The 19,200-nt window shown below is 38.3% G+C and overlaps 2 protein-coding genes across 8 annotated transcripts in view; both read left to right on the top strand.

The window, feature by feature from the left end:
• Window positions 1–9,310, top strand: part of LOC115662076 (disease resistance protein L6-like) — a 69,285-nt gene extending 59,975 nt beyond the window's left edge. For 2 of the 5 annotated variants that reach the window (XM_056306269.1, XM_056306270.1), the window contains exons 4-5: window positions 5,505–7,473; window positions 8,926–9,310. In XM_056306269.1, coding sequence (XP_056162244.1) covers window positions 5,505–7,229 — 1,725 coding nt within the window. In that variant the 3' untranslated portion in view covers window positions 7,230–7,473; window positions 8,926–9,310. Of the gene's footprint in view, window positions 1–1,610; window positions 2,540–3,619; window positions 4,740–5,112; window positions 5,395–5,504; window positions 7,474–8,524; window positions 8,619–8,925 lie in introns of those variants that run through there. The other 3 variants (XM_056306268.1, XM_056306267.1, XM_056306266.1) reach the window with 3 other exon arrangements.
• The window catches only part of LOC115689455 (fe-S cluster assembly factor HCF101, chloroplastic), a 38,820-nt gene that overhangs the window by 14,763 nt on the left and 4,857 nt on the right, over window positions 1–19,200 (top strand). Inside the window, exons 1-15 of one of the 3 annotated variants that reach the window (XM_030615495.2) lie at window positions 12,702–12,830; window positions 12,914–13,054; window positions 13,932–14,074; window positions 14,165–14,215; window positions 14,492–14,647; window positions 14,942–15,085; window positions 15,180–15,322; window positions 15,580–15,649; window positions 15,864–15,959; window positions 16,349–16,438; window positions 16,577–16,630; window positions 16,754–16,877; window positions 17,132–17,256; window positions 17,996–18,118; window positions 18,298–18,674. In XM_030615495.2, coding sequence (XP_030471355.1) covers window positions 12,761–12,830; window positions 12,914–13,054; window positions 13,932–14,074; window positions 14,165–14,215; window positions 14,492–14,647; window positions 14,942–15,085; window positions 15,180–15,322; window positions 15,580–15,649; window positions 15,864–15,959; window positions 16,349–16,438; window positions 16,577–16,630; window positions 16,754–16,877; window positions 17,132–17,256; window positions 17,996–18,118; window positions 18,298–18,360 — 1,593 coding nt within the window. In that variant the 5' untranslated portion in view covers window positions 12,702–12,760 and the 3' untranslated portion in view covers window positions 18,361–18,674. Of the gene's footprint in view, window positions 1–12,701; window positions 12,831–12,913; window positions 13,055–13,931; window positions 14,075–14,164; window positions 14,216–14,491; window positions 14,648–14,941; window positions 15,086–15,179; window positions 15,323–15,579; window positions 15,650–15,863; window positions 15,960–16,348; window positions 16,439–16,576; window positions 16,631–16,753; window positions 16,878–17,131; window positions 17,257–17,995; window positions 18,119–18,297; window positions 18,675–19,200 lie in introns of those variants that run through there. The other 2 variants (XM_056306273.1, XM_056306274.1) reach the window with 2 other exon arrangements.

The following is a 19,200-nucleotide window of genomic DNA, read 5'->3' on the forward strand; positions in this document are numbered from 1 at the left end:
GTGAAATTTTAATTTTTGGAGGTGAAAAAAAAGCAAAAAATCAAAAATTTCAAAACTTCGCAGAATGACTTAGAATACATGTGGCCATCCACTTTGAGTGAAATTTAAATTTTTTTAGGTGAAAAAAAAATCAAAAATCAAAAATTTCAAAACTTCACAGAATGACTTACAATACCTCTAGCCACCCACTTTGAGTAAAATTTAATTTTTTTTAGATGCCCAAATGGTATTTTTGATTTTTTTTTATTTTTTTTGGTTCCTAAAGAAAATTAAATTTCACTCAAAGTGGATGGCCACATGTATTCTAAGCCACTCTGTGAAGTTTTGAAAATTTTTCTTTTTTGCTTATTTTTATTTTTTTTTCGACACCTAAAAAAAATTAAATTTCACTCAAAGTGGGTGGCCAAAGGTATTCTAAGCAATTATGCGAATTTTTTATTTTTTATTTTTTTTGGCACCTAAAAAATTTAAATTTCGCTTAAAGTGGATGGCCGGGTATTCTAAGCCATTTTGTGAAGTTTTGAAATTTTTTCTTTTTTTTTTTTTTTATTTTTTTGGCACCTAAAAAATAAAATTTTCAAAGTGGGTGACAGGTATTTTAAGCCATTCTGTAAAGTTTTGAAATTTTTACTTTTTTGCTTATTTTTATTTTTTTTGGCATATAAAAAAATTTAAATTTCACTCAAAGTGGGTGGCCACAGGTATTTTAAGCTATTCTGTGAAGTTTTGAAATTTTTTATTTTTTTTATTTTTTTCGGCACCTAAAAAAATTTAAATTTCACTCAAAGTGGATGGCCACAAGTATTCTAAGCCATTCTGTGAAGTTTTGAAATTTTTGATTTTTTGCTTTTTTTTTTATTTTTTTCGGCACCTAAAAAAATAAAATTTCGCTCAAATTGGGTGGCCACAGGTATTCTAAGATATTCTGTGAAGTTTTTAAATTTTAGAATTTTTTATTTTTTTTGGCAACTAAAAAAATTAAATTTTGCTCAAAGTGGGTGGCCATAGGTTTTCTAAGCCATTTTGTGAAATTTTGAAATTTTTTATTTTTATTTATTTTTTTCGGTACCTAAAAAAATTTAAATTTCCCTGAAAGTGGGTAGCCACAGATTCTAAACAATTCTGTTAAGTTTTGAAATTTTTGATTTTTTGCTTTTTTTTCTCACCTCAAAGATCGTGACTTCCATATGAATATGTGTGTTGAAGAAAATGAATTCCTCAGAAATGGTTCTCACTTTTGTTCGAAATGAAAAACCAACTTTTTTTTGTTCTCATTTCTGGTTTTAATCGATTTTGGAAGCAAACTTGGAAATAGAAAAATGAAATTGCGTTACCAAACGGGTTTCTGGTCCAAAATTAATTCTGGGAACAAAAAAATCAGTTCTGGACAGAACCAGAATGGTTTTCATGCAGCACCTTAATGACCCGCGCTCTGATATTCCATACCCGAAAATCTGTTTTTCCATGGCAAAAGTATTGTCCAACGCACTTTATTCCATGGTACGACAACCTAATAAAGGTGAAAAAAGAAGTGGCTTTAGAAAAAGTGAGAGGGCATTATTACATGGACTCAGCTGGTCGTTCTGCTTTTTATTTCAGTCCCTGCCGGGCTCCATTATTGCGTATAGAAGAATGCCTTTCATGCTCTCATGCTCCACTAAGAATCGATGCTTTTTTCGGGGAATTAGGCTCAAGTTCTAATACATTCGAAGACTTCCACAAATCAACTCAGTAGGTTCCGAGAAAACACTGCGAAAAAACGATGGCCCTCTGGAAAAGGAGTCGTGATGAGCCACCAAGGAAGAACGGTTGTCCGAGGTGCGTGTTTTCGTGGAAGCGTGCAGAAGCGATCTTTCTTTGCATCTCCTGTCGCTCCCGGTGAGCCTGAATCAGTCAACAGTAGTGTTGGGACCCAAAAAGGTCAGTCGACCGTTTCTCTTATAAATTGCCAACCGGCGCGAGGTAACTGGAAATTTGCAATTCCGAACAAGCAAAGAAATTTGATATCCCTTCCGTAGCCAAAGATCCGCAGAATGGAACGTCCCGGAGGAAAGTCTCTCCCCCTCAGTGGTGAATCATCATCGACGTCGCTGAGGGACTACGAGGTGTTCTTGAGCTTCAGAGGGCCCGACACTCGCTTAACCATCACGGACTCTCTCTACGCGGCCATGATCCGGGCCGGGATACACGTTTTTAAAGACGACGAAGAGCTCCGTGTTGGGGAAGAGATCGGAGGCGAGCTTCTGAGAGCAATCTCTAATTCGAAAATCTATGTACCGATCTTCTCTAAAGACTACGCTTCCAGTAAATGGTGCCTCCGTGAGCTAGCGTACATGGTAGAGCATAGGAAGAGAGAGGAGAAAGCAATCTTGCCCATCTTCTACGAGGTGGATGCATCCGATGTTAAGCTCAAAACTGGATCCTACGGTAAGGCCCTACAAAAGCATGAGAGAGAGTCTGGTGAAGATGTTGCGAAGCAGTGGGAGGAGGCCCTAAGAGAGGTTGCTGGAATCAAGGGATGGAACTTAAAAGATCACGGGTAATTAATGACAACTTCTGCACTTTCATTTCTAAAATTAGATCGCAGTTTCATAACCATGAAAACTCAATATATAGATCAACCTCTCTTTCTCTAATTTTCTCAAGTCAATGGAAAATGAAATGGTTGTGCATGTTAAGAATATGTCCCTAGTTTGAGCAATTTGAGTATGTTTCCTATAAAAAAAAAAGTTTCATGTTTTGGATAATACTTGTGGGTTTACTTTGCGTTTAATTTAGATGTGAGAAACACTTGCGCGTGTGAACGATTGTAACTTTGATTCTCCGATTAGTAGTGGATTATTTTCTGCTTGCTCTCCCTGTGGAGTGCATACCGATACTTAGACCGAACCACGTAAATATCTGGTGTTATTTATTGTTCCTCATTTATTTCTTTAGTAATTTTGTATTGATTTAATTGCAAGTTCTGTCTAGCTTCCGTGTTATATTACAATAGTTCAAATTACCGCGTCCATTTCCAAAAGTCCTTCATTGCATCTGCATATAAATGTTTAGAACTCTTAACCAATCCATTGACTGCACTTTTGCACGCAGTCTATCACATGGTTCCTCTTTGCTGTAATACTTATTACAATTGAATCTCATAAATCATTTGATGATGAATTTTACCCATGACTTTGGTGTAGCAAAGTCCCCATTAAAGCATTAACTTCCTCTTTAAAGTTGGCCCCGCCGAAGGATACTCTACCTATACAACTTGTGATTTGATCCAATTTCGCCGTTTGCCATCCTAGAAGCCCGGCACGAATCAAAAAAATTGGGCCGGTTCGGGCTCTTGGGCTAGCGAACTACTTTTGATGGCCACGTGGCCTATTAGAACTTTACTGATTGACCATCTAAATACTCTTCAGAACTGGCCCTTCCACCTCAAACTCCAACCATTGTTCTCAATAACTGAGATCAATCTTCTCGGCTTGGGGTGGACCGAATATGAAACAGACTGATAATTCATGCTTGATTTTTACAATCAAAGTTTCTGATTTTACATATTTATACTTCTGTGCGACATAGCCTGTTTGTGGTTCCTCAAATTGAAATAGTTGCGTTGTGTACATGGCAGCCAGGATAAACTTATAGCACTTGTCCTAGAAAAAGTTTTCAATAAGCTGAGGTCTACTCAGAGAAATTGGAATGATGACTTGGTGGGAATTCACTATCAGATGGAAGCCGTTATGGAGTTGTTAGGCCAAGGCACTCCCGGTGTACGATTTGTTGTGATTCATGGTATGGGTGGTATCGGGAAAACAACTCTTGCTAAGGCTATCTTCAAGCATATCTCTTCTCAGTTTCAATGTTCTAGCTTTCTTTCAGATATCCGCATTCACAATATTTTAAGTCTGCAGAATAAATTATTATGTGACCTTCTCGATGTTAGACATCCTTATGTTACTGATGCTGATGAGGGGATGTCCATGATTAAGAAAAGACTCAGTAATAAGAAAGTCATCGTTGTTCTTGATGATATGGACAAGAGGTACAAACTCATGAAACTAGCTGGTAAGTCTAGTTGGTTTGGTTCGGAAAGCAGAATTATTATCACAACTAGGAACACCTATTTTTTGGCTCCTGAAACTGACACCCTAGATAACAATATCATTCCAGTGCGTTATCGAGATTTCTTCTTTTATGAAATGAAAGAAATGCAGTTTGACCATGCTCTTCAACTTTTTAGCAAGCACTCCTTCGAAAGAGACTCACCTCCACATGATTTCAGCAGTATCTCAAGTGAAATTGTCAAATTTACTGGAGGACTACCTTTAGCTCTTGAAGTTATAGGTTCATTACTCCATTCAAAAAGCAAGAGAACATGGAAAGAGACATCGAAGAAGTTGAAGAAAGTGCCCAATCAGGATGTCCAGAAAACGTTGTTGATAAGTTACAAAGAATTAGATTATGAGCAGCAACAAATTTTTCTTGATATCGCATGTCACTGCATTGGTGAAGAAAGGATCCCCGCATATTATATGTGGAAAGCTTGTGATTTTTTTCCGAAAACTGGGCTCCATGTCCTTATTCATTTATCTTTGATAAAGTTCATCGAGGATGATAGACTATGGATGCATGATCAACTCAGAGATCTTGGAAGAGAGATTGTTCGGCAAGAATGCTTTCAAGTTCCTGGAAGGCGTAGTAGGTTGTGGTGTCCTATGGTCGCCTTAGATGTGGTTCAGAATAACCTGGTATGTCTGACTAAAAGTTATTTGCTCATGGAAAAACTAAACATGCGATTATGCATATTAGAGTTCATTTTCACCCAAAATATCTGCTCATTTTTGTACCCAGGAAGGACATTAATGATTTTGCTTAATTTGAGAGAAATAAACAGCATTCCAAAATATATAATTCTTACCATTATAACTCCCATCTAAGTTGGAGAGATAAGGAATCCTGGAATTCGCCCTTTCTGGTATAAGATAAGATCTACGTGCCCTTTTTTGCTAGTTTACTTATGTCTTGTATTGATTGAAATAAGATATATGCTCCCTATTCTGATATTTAGAATTCACTCTAAATCGTTCACTCATATTGGTATCTGTTGCTTCAAATTATCAGGGAACAGACACCATTGTGGCACTCAAACTCCCAGGACTTGCCAATGCACACAATTTTACTAGTGGCGAATTTTCAAGGCTGCCTAGTTTAAGGTTCCTAGAATTAGAAGGAGGAAACTTTGTAGGAGACTTTAAAAATCTTCTCTCAAATCTAGCATGGCTCTCTTGGCGTCATTGCCCTTCAAACCTACATGCCAACGGTTTATGTCTAAAGAACTTGGCCGTTCTCAAGCTTTCAGAGAGCGACATTACTGAATACTGGAATGGATGGGGACCATGCATGGTATAATTTCATATAATACATTATTTTTCCTTTGTGTGTGTACACATTTGTCACATTGAGTTGACTTTCACCTATGCCATTGTTTTCCTCGATATTTGTCTGTTTCACAGGGGAATGATAACCTGAAAGTCATAAATCTGACAAGGTGCAAGTGCTTAATGAGGACACCTGACTTCTCCAAGTGCATGAATTTGAAAATATTGGTTATCAAAGAGTGTGAATTATTGAAAGAAATCAATAGTTCTATCGGACAGCTGGGGCGCCTGAAGTGCTTGGAAATCATCGAGGAGCCTCGTCTATGGATGCAAGCTGCAAGTGTTTCATCATTCAACAATTTCACCGCTCCTGTTCCTCATCCTCTATTACCAGACTCAATTGGTGGCTTGAAATCCTTGTCAATGCTGAAGGTGGAATATCAGGGAAGTGTTAAAGCACTTCCGCACTCAATAGGAGAGCTACTAGGTTTGAAGCATCTATCTCTACGTGGTTGTGCATTTGTTAGAAAGCTTCCGAATTCCGTTGGACAGTTGAGATCACTCCTCTGTTTGGATTTGTCTGGCACTGATATAAGTGAATTACCATATTCCATCGGCAGACTAGAATCGCTACTCAAAATGGATCTATCTCGCACAAATATTGCAGAATTACCTAATTCTATTGGCAACCTTAAACAGTTGAAGTTCATGTGTTTGGATTGGACGAAGATAAGAGAGCTACCAAAGAGCATATGGACTCTGGAGAATCTCGAGGAGTTGACTGCTAGAGGCTGTCAAAATCTCGAGGGCGAAATTCCAAGTGAAATTGCGGGACTATCCCAATTGACGATTTTGAACTTGTCCCAGAGCAAGGTTAGTGGAGTGCCAATGACACTCAATCAGCTTTCTAATCTCCGAGAACTTGTTTTAACGAATTGTAACGGGCTTCAGTCGCTACCGGATCTCCCGACAAGTTTAACAAAGCTAGAGCTATCGTCTTCATCGGTGCAGTCAGTGCCCGACCTCCCACGCAGACTCTCTCTCTCCTCATTTTTCCCTCTTCTTTCTCGTGCATACTATCTCTATTGCAGGCAGCATCCGAAACTAGAGTGGCTTGGAAGGCTTCATGAATTGCAGACGTTGAGACTGGTTCTTTCCGATTTCAACTTTCCTCCGACTGACTTGAGCTCCCTTTCTCAGCTCCGGTCACTTGAAATAACTTGTCCAGACCCACGGTCTCTGACTCGGCTTCCGTCCAGTTTAAAATACTTGAGCTTAGAAGATGTGAGGACACCAATAGAATGGCCACTGTTCTCCAACTTGGGCAATTTGTCTGAATTAAAGCTCTTCGGTTGTCAGTTAAGAGAGATTGAGTTTGACAATGAGCTTGGACAGCTAGAGAATCTCCGGCGTTTGCAAGTGCGCAAGTGCGGGTCGCTTGTGAGGCTATCCAATCTATCGAGCTTAAAGGAGCTCCGAGTGCTGAGCGTGGAGTACTGCCCAAAGCTTACTGAGATCGAATCCCAACCATTGTCAACTGGAGATTGCAGTTCTACGGAGAGGCCCATTCCTGATTCACTGAAGCTAGAGAAGCTCGAGTCTTTTAGAGTCTACTATTGCGCATCAGTGCGAAAGTTGCCTGCTATACCAAATGCATGTCGTGTCGACGTCATCCCACAAAAATACGTAAGAAGGTCTGAAAGTGGGCCCGTCTTCATAGAAGATCTGGCTAATTCCACAGAAGATTCGGGCATGGAGATTTTGTCTGAAGGCGAACTCCGGCGACCGTGGTTTTATTGCGTGAGATTGCATGTTCCCCAAAATTCCCAAGAAGAGTTCCTTGAAGAATTGTTAAGCTAAGGAGATCTCAGCCCACTGAGGACCCCTCCTGAAAAAAGAAGGCCCAAGACATCTTAGCCCACTTAGCTTAGCCCATCTTCTTGGTTCCTTCTGGAGCTGGTTCATAGGAAAAATAAGGAGCGGAAAAGGAGAGGAGTAAGTCGGCAAAAGAAAGAGAAAACGGAAAAGGAGGGGAGTGGGTCGGCGCTTTTGGTGCGATTCGGAGGCCTCGACAAGCTAGATTAATACCGTTTCGAAGCGCTCGGTAAGGATTCGAAACTTTAATTCATCTAATCAAATCAAGAGATTTGCTCAGTTAAGCTGTGATTTTAGATCAGTTCGGGTGTCAGTTTGCTAGGTTGATTCTAGAGATCGTTGATCCGTGAAACGATGCCGTTTTGAAACCTTAGGTTGTCTTGGAATCGTCAGATTTTACGGATTTCCGTTTGAGAGAGATTGATTTTTCGGAGTTCTCGAAAACCAATTTAGAGTAACTGCAACCAGCAGTGTTTCGTCCAGGATTTCATCAGTTGTCGGCCAATTTTTGGTTCTAAGGAGTTTTAAATCTTTTAGTACTTTGAATGAGCTCTCTTTTGACTGTATACTACTTGAAACGGAGTTCGGTAGATATATTTGAGCCCCCGTAGTTCGCAGCTGCTCTGTTTGCTGTAGCAAGTTTCATGCTTGTGTGGCCTTTTTCCACTAAGAACTACGGTAGAGCAGTTTATGAATGTCTTCATGGTGGACTTTGTCGACTCATAGTGGACGTTTTGACCCCAAAAATTAGCGTCGCCTGGTAGAATCTTAGTTGAGGTTAGTGATATGTAACTTTCACATTTGGTTAATGTTTTCTTTGATAGAAGCTTGAAGCTTTTTGGGTGGTATAGCTTTTAATTTGGCTTTTGGTTAGCGAGAAGTGGTGCTTATCTCTTCTAAGATTTGTAAATACACTACTTGAAAATCATAGTAATTAGATATGCTATAAGTTATGAATGAGACATTGCACGTTTTGATATTTATTATAAATAATGGTGTTTAGAACATCTTGTTGCATAAAGCTGGATCGGACATTTATTACCCATTTGTTTTTTTGAAATAGCAGAGTAAAATATCTCTTGAAATAGTTTGAGAGTTGATTATTTATGAAATGGTTTGAGAAATTTTTCATGAATGTGTTCTTCTTGTGGACAGAATTGAGAAGGGTTGTATCAATTTGTAAATCCGATTTATTAAATGAATCCTAAAATGGTTTTGTTGTTGAGAGGATTATGTCGATGGTTTTATCCTCTTGTCGCTATGATCTGAAACCATTTAAGGGTTGTGAGTATGCATTCATGTTCTCAGGATGTCCTGTATGGCCAAAGCCACCGGCTGACATTAGTGGAGACCTATGCCAAGGAGGGAATCTTGGTAAGCCCTCTAATGCGGCGTTAAACATGGCTATAGTTTGATCTGAAGTAATAGAGTGATCAATTGACTAGACCACTGATGTTTGCTTCGATATTGTTGATCGAATGAGTGTTTCTATTATGTGTAAAAGGTTGCTGAAGTGATGTAACTAATATTTAGAGTTTTACATATATTACATACTGGATTTGGTTGTGTTTCCATTATTGTTTAAAAATGTGCATAGTTGATGCTCGATTTGTTGAGAAAAGATATGTACTATTTATCGAGCGGTGGTTTGCTTATATCATTCATCTCAATTCTTTTTCAGCTGCCGACAAATAGGAGGAGAGCAATATCAGTGGAGGAATCGTAGGAGTTTGGATTTTGGGTATAAGTTGAGATAATTATAGAAATTTAGTTCTGTAACCAGCTTATTATTCTTATGAGATATTAGTGGATATATATTTTGATAACAGGTTAATGTTGGTTACGCTTATGAGACTGCATCCTTTGGATAGAAGGATAACCGTGCCATTTTCCTTATGTATGTAGAGTTGGGGTGCGATGGTTTTATCAATTTGTTGTTTTAAGCTTTGTTCAGATAAATCAAGCTGTACGAGTAGTCATAGTTCGGACTATGATACCGCATATAGCGCAAGTCAAAAGGTTGTGTGAGAGAATAATATTGCTTTGGCTCAGCGTTATTTGCTTCAGCTTTTGCTCTTCCCCTATATGCTCTAATTTTTACATTCAATTTTCTGTTACTGTATTTTGAACACCCAAAACTAATAAGTAAGCGAAAACTTGGAAGGCAATTCATCTAACGGTTTTAATTCTTTTGTTCTTAAGGTTTTTGGGATTATATATGATATGGAGTGTAACTCGAAATGTCCATACCTTTGGGAATTCAAATTGGGGCATAACCTTAATGGTCGAAAGCAAAAATGTTTTATTCTTATGTAAGATTCACTTAGCTATCGAAGTAGATTTGCTACTGAAAAGAGGAGGAAATGAAAATGATATTCATAGTGATTTTTCTTTCTCACAGGAAAACTACCTCACCTAAGAAGTATGACACGTAATTTCAGCCAATTCTTTTCGAGAAGTAACCTGCAATACAATCCAATACATATATGCTCACTTTAGGATAACCATTGTGCATCGGGTTCAATGTGCTTTCGTCAAATTTAGGCATTGACAGCTCCATAGGTTTGATGTGCCTTCAATAATAAGCACAGAACAAACATTGGTAGCGTGTACCTTAGCCCACTCTCTGTGCTTTTCATTTTGCTTGCCACTTCTTTTTATTCCTGTCATGAATATCTCATATACAATCTTACATTTGTATGTATTTATTCTGAAAAGATCGGGAAGTACTGCTAGGTTTAATCACGTAGGTTCACTTTCATTGACCCTTCAAGCCCACGCTGCGCATAAATTGTAAGACAACTGAGGTATTGGTTGCTTCGATCCATGTCCTAGTTGTTAAAGTTTAAACATTGTGCCTAGTTTGTTGAAAAATCTGAACTACTGTTCCTGCACATTTAACTCTGCTGGACAAGTATCATCTGCTTCTAATCAATTCATCGACGGCCCTATTTCAGGAAAGTGATATTGCGCTGCGAGGACTCTTTATTGCTTTTTTCCATTGACTTCAAGGAAGGAAGTGTCGAATCTTCTTGCAATTCATCTATTTGCACTCACCGGGGTAAGTTTACAGAAGAGTCGGGCTGTTTGTAAAAAGTTCAAAACACCTTAGTGTTTTGCAGTACTTGATATGGAGAGGTATCAGCAGATTGAGTTTGGCGAACTTCTGAAATTAGTGGGACCCTTCTGTTCCGAAATTCTTTTCAGGTGTTCGGAACTTCAACAATGTATGTGCTTTACCATCAAGATAGTTCTTATGGCTCTGAATTTCGGCGATAAATGGTAACTCCATGTCGTGTAGTATCTTAGTTTAGCGCAGTACCTGGAGCGAACTACTTTCCAAGTATAAAAATGACTGGGTTATCGGTAGTCGTCTTCAATGACCCGATCATCGGTGTCAACTCGGACTCGAAAGTCGCCTTAGTTGTCAAGTTCGATACGATTTCCTCAAAGATCTCGCTTTGAAGGTCCGGGTGGAGCTCCCAAATGAACCGTGGACATACAGCTCTTGCGATCGCACACCACCGGCCATGGATTTGGGCCAACATTGGCCTAATTCCAAAAAACAAGCACCAACTCTACCTTGAGTGACAATTCTAGCCCGAATTATTTTTTATTTAATAAAAAATCACAAACTTTCACTTAAATCCGAAACTTGGCCCGAACAATTTAAAAATTTTACATCACGGGGGCCAAATTTGAGACTCAAGTAAAAGTTAGTACTTTTTATTGAGACAAAAAAAAGTTTGGGACAAAATTGTCATTCAAGGTAAAGTTGGTATTTTTTTTTTTTTGGAATTAGCTTGCCAAGGTCTAGTGCGCTCAAGTCCAAGTTGGTGAATTAGTACCTCTTTGATACACTAGTAGGGGTGTGCAACCGGACCGGGTTTACCCAGAAACCGGACTGGCCCACCAGAAAAACAAATCCTAGAACTGGTTCCATTTTTTGGGAACCGGTTAGAACCGGTCCGGTTTCCGATTCCAAGTGAAAATCCACCCAAACCGGTTTTAGAATCAGTTTATATGAAGGTCCACTTGCTATTTTATATGATCATAATTCAAAGCATTCTATCATAAAAGGATGAGAGAGGTGATTATTATTTGCGGATAGTTTAATTCAAGGGCTTGTAAGTATTATAGGGGGCAATTTCCCTTTTCTTAAAATTTTTGTTCTATAACGAAGAAACTACATATCCAACTGAAATCTATATTGTTTTATCACGTTCATTAAACTATTGAAACTAAGATAATATGCTTTTGTATGAATACTTAAGATTGTTTGCATAGTCAAACTTATAACCTTTGATTTGAGTTATAAGTTTTCCTATTTGCTACCTGGAAAAAGTGAAACCAAAAAAAGGAACAAAAAAAAAGGGGTTCTCGAGTAGACCTTGTAACCGGACCGAAAAAACAGGGTAAGTTCCAAAATAGAGTCCAGGATAAAAAGGATAGGTTTCAAGTTCCAAAAACTATGAACCGGTTATAACAAGATCGGTTTTAGGTTCTAGATCGGGAACCAACCCACTCTAGAACCGATCACCCCTACACCATTCGTATGCTCGAGATCCGAGTTGGTGAATTAGTACCTCTTCAATACACCATTCGTTTAAGGAATCTGAGAGGATTAGTCTAATCGAGATCAATGGCAATTTCAAGGAAGCTAAACTGATAGACGATGATCTTGACCAAAAAGAAAAATAATAGATGATGATGGTAAGGAGTCATATAAAGAAAATTTTATAACGAGCCACATGATTGAATATTTTACGTAATTAATTTGACTTAATTTTAAATTGAATCCTACTTACCTTCAATTTGGTTTAGGATTTACCTATATGATAATATGGATGTATGGAGTATGGCACTAAAAAGGTTCATATAAATTTCATGAGAAATAAATTGCGTCGGTTGAATTGGGTATAACTTTTTTTTTAATACAATTTTAAGCAAGTTATACTTAAATTTTGAAGTGACCGTCATAAGTAAAATAAGTTATTTGAAGAATTGTTTCCGCTAATTGTTATTATCATATAGACAAGATATAAATATAGATATAATAGTTTAATACCCATAAGGTTTGTCTACATTTATTTTTACTTTATACTTTTTTTTAATCTAAATCTCGGGGCTCACGCATTGGACTTTTATTAACTTCAAAATTTTTTGAAATTTTCACCATACTCAAATATTTGTTACTTAGATTCACATACAGTTTTTTTTTCAGAATATTTTAACATTCAAATGATATTCTTAATTTTGACGGAAAAAGTAAAAGATATATGCTTTTTTGCTCTTATATAAGTCCGAAGGAACATACTTTCTTTAGATGGAAAATGGTCTTCCCTTTTAATCTTGTAAAATTAACGAACTCCTATTCTGTTTACATGAGGCTGGCGCTTTCTTCACTAATAACAGAGAGCGCGACGCTCAGAAGCATTTGCCACCTCTCATTTTTGCTTCAAGAACTCTCTCAGCTCTTTGCTCTCTCTCTCTCTCTCTCTCTCTCTCTCAAGAAAATGCAACTCCTGCAGTGCCCATCTTCTCCATCTCTCTCCTTGTGCTGCTCAAAAGTTCAACCAAACAGGGGTAACTTCTGCGCTCATCTATGCAATGATCATTGGACTGACACTGCCACTCCTCGTTTCATCACCTGGACCGTTCTGTTGTAGGACCGTGTTTCGTGGCAAATTCCCTCACGGCATCGGCAATCAGCTCTTATGTCCAGCAACAGTGGCTTCGAAGCTCCAGATGGATATCTCGCAAACCGCCCGTTTCGAATTCCCCTGCAGCTAAGGCTGCTTCAGTGGAAGGTACTTTATGTTTTCTTTTTCCCTTGTTCTTTCTATGGATAATTTGAATCCATTGATTATTAGGTGCCTGTTATATTTGGTAAATACCCAAATGGGATTCTTTTTCTTTTTCTTTTTTATGTCTGAGTATTTATCTATCTGAGCTATGAGAACCCGGTAGCTACTTTCAAAAACAAAATAGAAATGTTGAGAATTTGACAGAGTGATCTTGTGGATTGAGTGGAAGTGATACAGTTAAGATTTTTTCTAGTACGCCAATAGCCTGATTTGATTAAATGTGTCGTCGTAAGTAAGTGTCCATGTTCAGTTCTTCGTAACTATCTGCAATTTATTGTTTGGAGCTAATAATCTGCTATCTGAGTTTCTAAAAATGAGCAGGTTTCATGGTAAATCCGATGGCTCGTGCCATCAAGTCAATCTGCTTCAACTGATACATATCATAGTCCCTACAAAGACAAACTTACATGTGTTGCCATGAAAAAAAATTTGGTGTTGTATTTAGTAGGCCAAATTAAAAAGGACTGGCTCTGTCAAATTATGTTCTCGGAATTGCAAAGAAACTATACATGAATACATGAAAAGAAAACAATTAGAGCGATCTTGTGCGCGCTTTGTATTATTAAGAACCCACCCAAAATAACCACTCTTTGCTACCCCAACCAAATTTGAATAGCCCTGAGTAGATAGCGAAGGATATTGGAGTTTATAATCTTAAGGGATTAAGGGCCAAATATAATTGCCTATCCTGGATGTGCCGCACAAAATTGACTGGTTACTTTGTTGCTAAGTTTTCGCCGCTTGTTCTCCTCTGATTTAATTTGTTCATCGTATAAGCTTGATGTCATTCTGTGTAACTTATCTGCTCTTGTAATCGTAGAGAGTACTTCTGCTGTTTCGGCTCAGACAGCTGAAAGCGATGTGCTGAAGGCCTTGTCTCAAATTATTGATCCTGACTTTGGAACAGACATTGTTTCATGTGGTTTTGTTAAGGACCTCCTCATAGATGAAGCTCTTGGAGAGGTAATTAAAGAATTAGTCTGAGATTTTATTATTTATACATCTGTAAGGAATGACACCCTTAACCTACAATGTCTTGGCTTTCATTCTCAGGTTTCGTTCCGGTTAGAGCTCACTACACCTGCATGTCCAATCAAGGACATGGTAAATAACACAACCTATGTTGCTTGCTCAGTAACCTAATACATGCTCAGTGCACTAAATTCTCTGTCTTGTGTATAAATTACTTTTAGAAACGACTGATACCTGCTCCTTTTGACACCCTTCCGTAAATCTCTTTGTGCATGTACAATTTCGAAGTATTTATGGAACTAATCTAACGTATTTTTTCTGCTTCATAATGGTTTCCTAAGAGTCTTTGCCCGATATATCAGGTTATTGAACCTTAAATAGTTTAACAGCATGAGTATCCCTTGACAGTTTGAGCAGCAAGCAAATGAGGTGGTGGCCAATCTTCATTGGGTCAAGAATGTTAAAGTTACCATGTCAGCACAACCAGCAAAACCTGTTTTCACTGGTCAACTTCCTCCAGGGTTACAGACGATCTCAAACATTATAGCAGTTTCAAGTTGCAAGGTAGGGTTACTTAACCTTTTGTTGCACTTCATTTTCCATGTTGTGACAAAATAGCTATTTCAGTGCATGACATTTGGGCTACAAAATGTTTTTGGGGTTGCTTTGAGAAGGTTGATGATATACAGATGACCTACAGTTTCATTCCATTGTGATGATTTCCCTGATTAGTGAATTTCATAACTGAAAAGATTTGAGTATTTTCCGATCGCGGTTTTACATGTTTGGTTACTAAAATTAAAAAGTACTATTCTTTAATTTCTTCTATCATGACTGCTGTCTGTCAGAACTGTTCAGGGAGGCGTGGGAAAATCAACTGTAGCTGTAAATCTTGCATATACTTTGACTGGAATGGGAGCTAGAGTTGGTATTTTTGATGCCGATGTGTATGGTCCAAGTTTACCAACAATGGTTTCCCCTGAAAACCGACTTCTGGAAATGGTAATAAAGCTTATAGTTCCACTTCCACTACAATGAAATTGATTTCTAGTTTAGTGAAGTAATGCATTTATTATTTCCGCCTACCTTTTTCCAGAACCCAGAGAAAAGAAGCATAATTCCCACAGAATACCTAGGAGTGAAGCTGGTATCTTTCGGATTTGCTGGACAAGGCCGGGCAATTATGCGAGGTCCAATGGTTTCTGGTGTCATTGACCAACTCTTGACTACTACTGAGTGGTATGAAAAATCATTGGAACTTTATGACATTGGCTGATTGGAGGGGAATATTCGTCATGCTTTCATGCTGTGGTTATTATATTCAAATTTCTGTTCACTGTCATTGTTGTCAAAGCGTGTTTTATTCCTATAAGAGAAGTGTGTGGTTCAAACTAAACTACAGTTAATCAAGAATGATGATTTTCTCTCATCATTCTGGTTTTTTTGGCTTCTGGGTCAGGCTTCTGCAGCTAAGCATTACTCAACTTTCCTTGCAGGGGAGAGTTGGATTACCTTGTTATTGACATGCCACCAGGGACTGGCGACATCCAGCTTACATTATGCCAGGTTCTCATTTTGTGACTTTTCATCTTAGATCAGTAAAAATTATGAACAGAATATTTTGTTACTCTTTAATGTTTATCTCTCTATCCTTTACAAACAAAGCATATCTTTACAACTAGAAGCTGCTAGTCGCAGGCATTTTGCGTCAGATAATACTCTTGCAAGTTTTGTTTGTTGTGCAGTTTTCAATATTAATGTAACGATATTAACTTTTCAGGTTGTACCCTTGACAGCTGCTGTCATTGTTACCACCCCTCAAAAACTTGCATTTATAGATGTAGCAAAGGGAGTTCGCATGTTCTCGAAACTTAAGGTTTGTGCCTTTGTACTATCAACAATCCCTATTCAACACCAACCTTTGATAAAGCAAACTTTACATCATTTATCAAGATTTCTGGAATACGATGAAACATAAAAATGTAATTTAAAAGATACAGATTCACCATGACAATTATTGTACAGAATGTTGTTGAAAATTGGCTTGAAGTCGTACATTTTTGGCATAGTAGAAACTTGCATATGGACGATTTATCCTGTATCTGAGCTTCCTTTTGTTTTTGAGCTGTTTTGTGTATGTCTTCAGTTTGGACTCGTTTTGTAGAGAGTTTGCAACCCCCTCCCTTTCTCTTGGTGCCCAATAGTTGAACTTTCTTCTATCTATGAAAGAGTCATCTTTTGACATTCCACTGTTCATGCACGCAGGTACCCTGTGTCGCTGTTGTGGAAAATATGTGCCACTTTGATGCTGATGGAAAGCGCTATTACCCATTTGGTAGAGGATCAGGCTCTCAGGCATGTTCATCTGATTACATTTTGTTTGGTTTGCTTGTTACTAAGTAAGGCCAGAGAGCTAATCCTAGGGTCACACTCTGATATTAAAGGATGAAGCATATTCTCTGTGTTCTGACGGTGGGCTGGTTTTATTGACAGGTTGTCCAGCAGTTTGGAATTCCTCATTTGTTCGATCTTCCCATTAGACCAACAGTATGTCCTCTGACAAGTTCTATGATCTTATCTTTCTTTATTGTGCCTTTTGTTCTCTTGAAGTCCATTTCTTACTCCTGGTGAAGCATGATGGATGATAATGATTTCTTCCATTGATATTAGCTTTCAGCCTCTGGAGATAGTGGAATGCCAGAAGTTGTGGCAGATCCTCAAGGTGAAGTTGCCAAGACATTCCAGGACCTCGGAGTGTGTGTCGTGCAACAGTGTGCCAAGATTCGTCAGCAAGGTAGTTTATGATTATTAGGTTAAAACAACTTCTCGATAAAGGTTGAGAGAAATATCTGTGCTTCGAGACTCCAGTGCCAGCGTCTAACTAGATTCGTAAGATCAGAACTTTACCGGTTCATCATTTGCAACTAAAATTTTAGGTTTATCTCCCCTCCCACGATTGAACTAAACGAATAACCTTCAGAAATTGCATATCTTTTCGAATCTTGGCTTTCATATTCGAATGATTCAAAGTGTCATCTTCATTTCCAGTGTCAACAGCTGTAACTTATGATAAAGTCATCAAGGCAATCAAAGTGAAGGTCCCGGATTCAGATGAGGAGTTCTTTCTACACCCTGCGACCGTGAGAAGAAATGACCGATCAGCTCAAAGTGTGGTATAAGGACTTTCCTATGACCTAGAAAGCTCCTCTGTTTGTTTTTCCCTTTGCAAATTGAAAGTAGGCTTTGTAGGTTCTTATTGCATCGGTGTCAATACAATCATGCATAACCTTGGGAAATAGATAGATGCTGATCCAATAGTTAAACTGTTCAGGCTGGTTGCTGCGTTTCACCAGACAAGCATTGGTTTAAATCTACAAATGGACCTCCAAGCTAATTTATGAACCTCATTTGAATTAAATCAAAGGTCTAAGAGCACATTTTGAAAATGTAGATAAGTGGATTTGAGCAGCTTTCATGCCATTACGCATAATCTGAGCACTCATACATGAAGATTGAGCATGATTTCACTTCAACCTTAGATCTTATCTTCACATGATGGTTTAAATTAACTTTACTGTATCTCAGTGATCCAAGTGTTTGATCAACTGAATCTTGAGCATTAGTAATTCGGTATGGTAGATTTTAGATGAGCATTGAACTTCTTCATCGAAATATATCCAGTCAACTAAAAATACTTCGTTGTTTGAATAGTTTTTACTCTGATTTCCCCCTCATTCGGCATCCTTTGTCGTGCTGATAAACATCTAACAGCATAGGGATTCAGAGTATAACAGCAGTTGTTCTCTTGCTGAAACGATCCTTTTGACATTTCTACTTGTCCCGTGCTCGTCTTAATAGCTGGACTTCAACTAATGAAGAGAATCTTTCTTATGCCACTAATGTGCACGTCAGGATGAGTGGACAGGGGGGCAAAAGCTGCAGTATTCTGATGTTCCAGAAGACATTGAACCAGAAGAAATTCGGCCAATGGGAAACTATGCCGTGTCCATAGTTTGGCCAGACGGATTTAACCAGGTGACCAACCCTTTTCTACCATGTCACATTCGAATGAATTACATCCCTCTTTTCGTCGTGGTTCACCAGTAATTGGAAAAAAGTTCAGAAAAGTTTGTAAGAAGGAATTTACTCGGACGACACATTCATCAATCCGCCATTACCATTTTTTCTCTATTTAATTCCTCTCCTTGGTGCAGATTGCTCCATATGATCAGTTGCAAACGATTGAGCGGCTGGTCGGCGTTCCTGCACGGTCATGACTTGTCCAGTGAACACTAGATCAAGGCTTCGGTGAAAGGAACTGGCAAGAACTATAATCTTCTCGAGAATGGTAATCGACATCGTTTTCTCTCTGCCCGCCTGATGGCTTGTGAGTAAGGGCGGCAGAATGGCGAACGCAGAGTAAGCTCGAACAGATGAACACAGGGAGAGACATTCGAGCCCCGAAAGCCTCTCTACACGTGCTTGCTCTCTCCTCTCTTCTTTTCCATTTTCTCTTGTGCACTTTGTGTAAGAATCTCAGAATATAAGGAAATTCCAGTACATGATGCACTTGCCTTCATTTTTTAGTATCCATCTGGTGTTCTTGCAAACCAGTCTCACCTCCATCACTCTCTGCCTTACCTGGTATAAAAAAGAAAAAATAACACAAATGGTCCTTAAACATTGACCTAATGTGCAATGTGATTTTATGAACTTTTAATTTGTTCAATGTAGTCCCTAAACTTTAGCTTAATATGCAATATCGTCCCTCAACTTTTAATCTGTTCAATGTGATCCCCGAACTTTGGATACATGTTCAATCTAGTGTCTGGACCATGTAAAAATGTTTGATGTTATGTTATTCTAAACTTGAATCGGTAGAAAGATGACATTGAATATTTTCCATATAATTCATGGACTAATTTGAACATGTACAAAAAATTTAGAGATCACATTGAATAAATTAAAAGTTCAGGGACCATATTACACATTGGGCTAAATTTCAGCGATCACATTGAATAAATTGAAAGTTCATGGATAATATTGCACATTTGGTCAAACTTCAGGAATTATTTGTGTCATTGTCCCTATCAAAAAAAGTCGTTAAGGGTTGAAAT

The sequence above is a fragment of the Syzygium oleosum genome, unplaced genomic scaffold (genome assembly GCF_021117445.2).
Source record: "Syzygium oleosum isolate NSW1041296 unplaced genomic scaffold, Sole_v2.1 Sole_v2.42, whole genome shotgun sequence".
Taxonomy (NCBI): domain Eukaryota; kingdom Viridiplantae; phylum Streptophyta; class Magnoliopsida; order Myrtales; family Myrtaceae; genus Syzygium; species Syzygium oleosum.